At 43.9% G+C, this 4,120-nt stretch overlaps 1 protein-coding gene across 1 annotated transcript; it reads right to left on the reverse strand.

Moving 5' to 3' along the window:
* Positions 1–2,223: 2,223 nt before the first annotated feature.
* LOC149393057 (uncharacterized) lies at positions 2,224–2,583 on the reverse strand. Its single transcript, XM_089617893.1, has one exon. It carries the CDS (start codon positions 2,581–2,583, stop codon positions 2,224–2,226), a length of 360 nt encoding a protein of 119 aa, XP_089474019.1.
* Positions 2,584–4,120: the final 1,537 nt, after the last annotated feature.

Below are 4,120 nucleotides of genomic sequence, written 5' to 3' on the forward strand. Positions count from 1 at the left end.
CGATCATAATTCCGATATCCAGGTGAGAATAATCTCATCGCAACACGGATTAGTTCAAAAATATACTAAGTATTATGTGATATGAAGTATTTATGTATTGTGTGAATTTGCGTGTGTGTGTGTGTGTTTATTCGGAATGTGCTTGGTATGATATGGTATGGCGATATGTGAGTTTATGTTATCTTTTACTGTGTATTAGAATATCTATAACACGTCTTATCTTGCTAGCTATGTTATCATGTATGTTTTTATTTTATGTCGATCATGCTTTTAACGTAATAAACACGATTAATAAGCTAAGTAAGCAAGAGAGTCGTACCGCCTCGAACTACGGAGGTAACTAGAGGAATTTCTCGAGCCGAAATACGGGCTCAAATAGAGAGTTCCTCATATGTTTATGTATGTGACGGGACGTTATACGGGAGATCGCGGCCCCATGGTTCGTTACCAAAGTGTACACTGAAATCGGTACGGCTACTCCAGGGGACCCCCGAACTAAAATACGTTAGACTTTTAATAGGGTATCTCATGTCACGGTTAAATTTTAAAGTACTAATAACCGGTTCATGCATTTTATTTTATTGCTTACGTTTTATGAGTTATAGTTATTCTCGCTGAGCGTTAGCTCACTCTATGTATATACGTCCGTGTTGTAGGTAAACAACATATGAACAAGTGAGGAGGGTGGATCAGCGGCGGCGATAGCGAGAGGGTTGGGTTATGGTTGCCGTTTTCGAAAATAAAAGACTTCCGCTTTGCTTTCAGTTTTTCAATAATCTAAACCCAAGGTTTTATTTTTCATGGTTTAAGTCATGTTTTTCAATTCCGTTAAAGGTTACGACTTTATTTATGGTATTTATTTTACAATGGTATCTTTGGGTTTTAATTTTCAATTATGCAACTTCGACTTTTTGGTTGTTTTCGTTCATCAAGTTTAAAATGAAAATTTATTTTTAGGTTACGAGTTTTCAGAACTTTATACTTTAAGTTATGTAAAAAAAAAAAATTTACCTCAAATTTCCTTAAGTTTTAAAAAGTAAGATAAGTAAGATGGTCCGAAAAGTCGGGTCGTCACATTTATAAGGGATATAGTCAATATTAAATTAGAGTACCTAAAATATCATTTTCCAATTTCACCTATTTCACCCATGTTTATTACCCAATTCGTCGAATTTGTTCGTGTCATATGTTGATGAAATCCAATTCGATTTAATTCAATTCGTCGAATTTGTTTAACCCATGTTTAAACTAGGTTATTCAATTCACAATAACCTCGATTGACGCCGAAGTAAGAACACAAATGAGTGATAATTAGGGTTTCGCGGCTGGTTCTGAGGTGAGGGCTCATTCCAAAATGATTATCACTCTCACGCTACTCTGTCTCTTCCTCTCTCTTCTCGTCGCGGCTCTGACGGTCCGGTCGGTATCCGAGTCGAAGCTCCGATCGCTTCTCGAGTTCAAGAAGGGAATCAAGATCGATCGCGAGAGGAAGGTCCTCGCTTCTCGATGACCTTGCTCCCATTCTTGGATCTGTCTCGGAACAGGTACTATTCAACGCCCTCCGGATCACCACCGCTGATAAGAGAGATTCATTCACACTTATCTATGGCTTTTAGATAAGAATGGAACTTATTCCTAGTGTTTTTGATATTATTTTGTAGTTTTATTATGTTTTCAGGTCACACCCAAGGGCTATCGGAGATGGCGTAGATGACTCCGGCGTCAAGCCACTTTAAAATTTGCTTCCTCACCACTTCTTTCATCGTCGGGTTGAGTCACCGTTGATGCTCGACCGAGGGGCGGTGACTGTCTTCCATGTGGATTCGGTGCGTGCAATAGGATGAACTAATGTCCTTGATGTCGAACAAAGTCCATCCTAAAGCGGTCTTGTGTCTTCGCAACACCTCCAAAAGTTTCTTTTCCTCCGTCTTGCTCAAGTGCGCGGAAATGATCACCGGGAGTGTAGACTCATCTCCTAAGTAGGAGTATCGGATATGTGATGGCAACTCCTTGAGCTCGAGCTCGGGTGCCTTCTCGATTGACGAAATGACTCGTGGTAGTCTCTCCCCCAAACTCTCAAAGTACTTCTTTTGTTAGGCTCAAAGCTATCCATGTACTTTGCCTCATCTAAAGCTTCACATTTCAACAAGTCATTAGAAAAATCCATTGCGTTTAGAAGGCATACCTCTAGTGAATCGGTGGATTGGTGAGCGTAGTCGTTGATTATGGAGTTACACATGTCGATGCGGAACACGTCGTCGCTAGTCGCGGGTATTTCACCGAGTTGAAGACGTTGAAATGAGCTTCTTCACCATTGACCTGCAACTTCAATTCTCCTTTTTGCACATCAATGAGCGCACCGGCGGTCGCTAAGAAAGGTCTCCCCATAATGATCGGAATGTTTCGATCCTCCTCCATGTCGAGCACAACAAAGTCCGTCGGGAGGATGAATTTATCCACCTTAACGAATACGTCCTCAATCACTCCCCGCGGATACTTGATCAACCGGTCCACCATTTGAAGCGTGATGCGAGTCGGTGCGATTTCCCCGATTCCAAGCTTGACGAAGACCGAGTACGGCATCAAGTTGATGCTAGCTCCCAAGTCACAAAGTGCTCTCCCAAGATTCGAGCCTCCAATATCACAAGGGATGGTGAAACTCCCCGGATCTTTCAACTACTTGATTAGCCTCCGTTGGATAATCGCACTACACTCCTCGGTGAGAGTGATATTGTCGCACTCTTCGCTTATCCGTCTCTTGTGGGTAATGATTTCCTTTAAGAACTTCGCATACTTTGGTATTTGCTCTATCGCTTCGGCAAATGATATGTTGATTTCGAGTTTCTTGAAGATATCAAGAAACTTACCAAATTGCTTGTCGAGCTCGTTCTTCTTGAGGCGTTGAGGAAAAGGGACTTGAACGGGAACCTTGGTACTTGGTGGAGCGATCGGAAGCATTGTCGGTGAAACTTGACCCGTCGGTGATGACTCGTCGACGTATGCCTTTCCTCTCTTCTTCTCTTGACTCTTGGTCAAGTTGTTGATCACATTACCGCTTCTCAATGTAATAGCGTTACATTGTGGTCGAGGGTTGACATCGGTGTTGCTTTGGAGGGAACCTTGCGGTCTCTCGCTCATGGCTTTAGCGAAGTGACCCATTTGAACCAAGAATTCTTATTTGGGCCGAGTTGCTTTTGAGGGCCGCTTCTTGGCGTTCGAGTGTGGCCGTTGTGTTCGTCATGAACTTGGTGTTTTCAATTGCCATTTGGGAAATTAATTCTTCAAGATTCGGTCTCTTGTCTTGAGGAAGAGGATTATCCCGGTATTGAGAACTCCCATGGTGTTGTTGATGGTGTTTTTGAGGCGGTGGATGTTGATGTTGTTGATGATGCGGTAGAAGGTATGGTTGTTGGTGTTGAGGTGGACCCAGTTGCATTGCCACTTGGTCTTGAGGATTTCTCCACGATTAGTTTGGATGATTGTTCCTCGCTCCCGTGTAATAATTCCCCGAGTTTTGGTAAGTGGGACGATTATTGTGGTTTCCCACAAACTTAGACTTATCTATCTCGCCACATTCGTCCGTCGGGTGAGGATCCGCACACAAACCACACTTGTGGTGAGATGCCTCTACCGCCTTCGCTGCTTCTTTTCCGTGGACGGTCTTCGCGAGTTTGGCTACCTCAATTGTCAACGATTTGAGGAGCTCCATCTCCGGAGTTATCGGCTCTCTCGCGGCAATTCTCCTCTCGACCAGGCATTGATCGTTAACTTGGGCCATCTTCTCGAGTAGTGCAAACACGTCGGTGGTAGTGTTGTCGATAAGTGAGCCTCCCGATGCGGTGTTGACTCGGTCTTGAGTCGAGGCCGTAAGCCCGCTATAGAATGTTTGTATTTGCACCCACTCCGCTATACCGTGGCCAGGACACTTCCGAATCATGTCCTTGAAGCGAGCCCACGCTTCGTAGAGGGACTCTCCATCGAATTGTCCAAAGTTATGGATTTCGTTTCTCCTCCGGGTCATCTTTTGAAGAATCGTGAGATGAACTTCGAGCATAAGTCATCCCACGTGGTGATCGAACCCGGAGCGAGCGAAGATAACCACCCATGTACGCGGTCTCGG

The sequence above is a fragment of the Urtica dioica genome, chromosome 6, assembly GCF_054948205.1.
Source record: "Urtica dioica subsp. dioica isolate 48M chromosome 6, U.dioica_male_clone48M_v1_H2, whole genome shotgun sequence".
NCBI classification, from domain to species: Eukaryota; Viridiplantae; Streptophyta; class Magnoliopsida; order Rosales; family Urticaceae; genus Urtica; species Urtica dioica.

Excerpts from the sequence above, each read along its gene's own strand:
- LOC149393057 (XM_089617893.1), bottom strand. The coding sequence starts at position 2,583 with ATGCCGTACTCGGTCTTCGTCAAGCTTGGAATCGGGGAAATCGCACCG.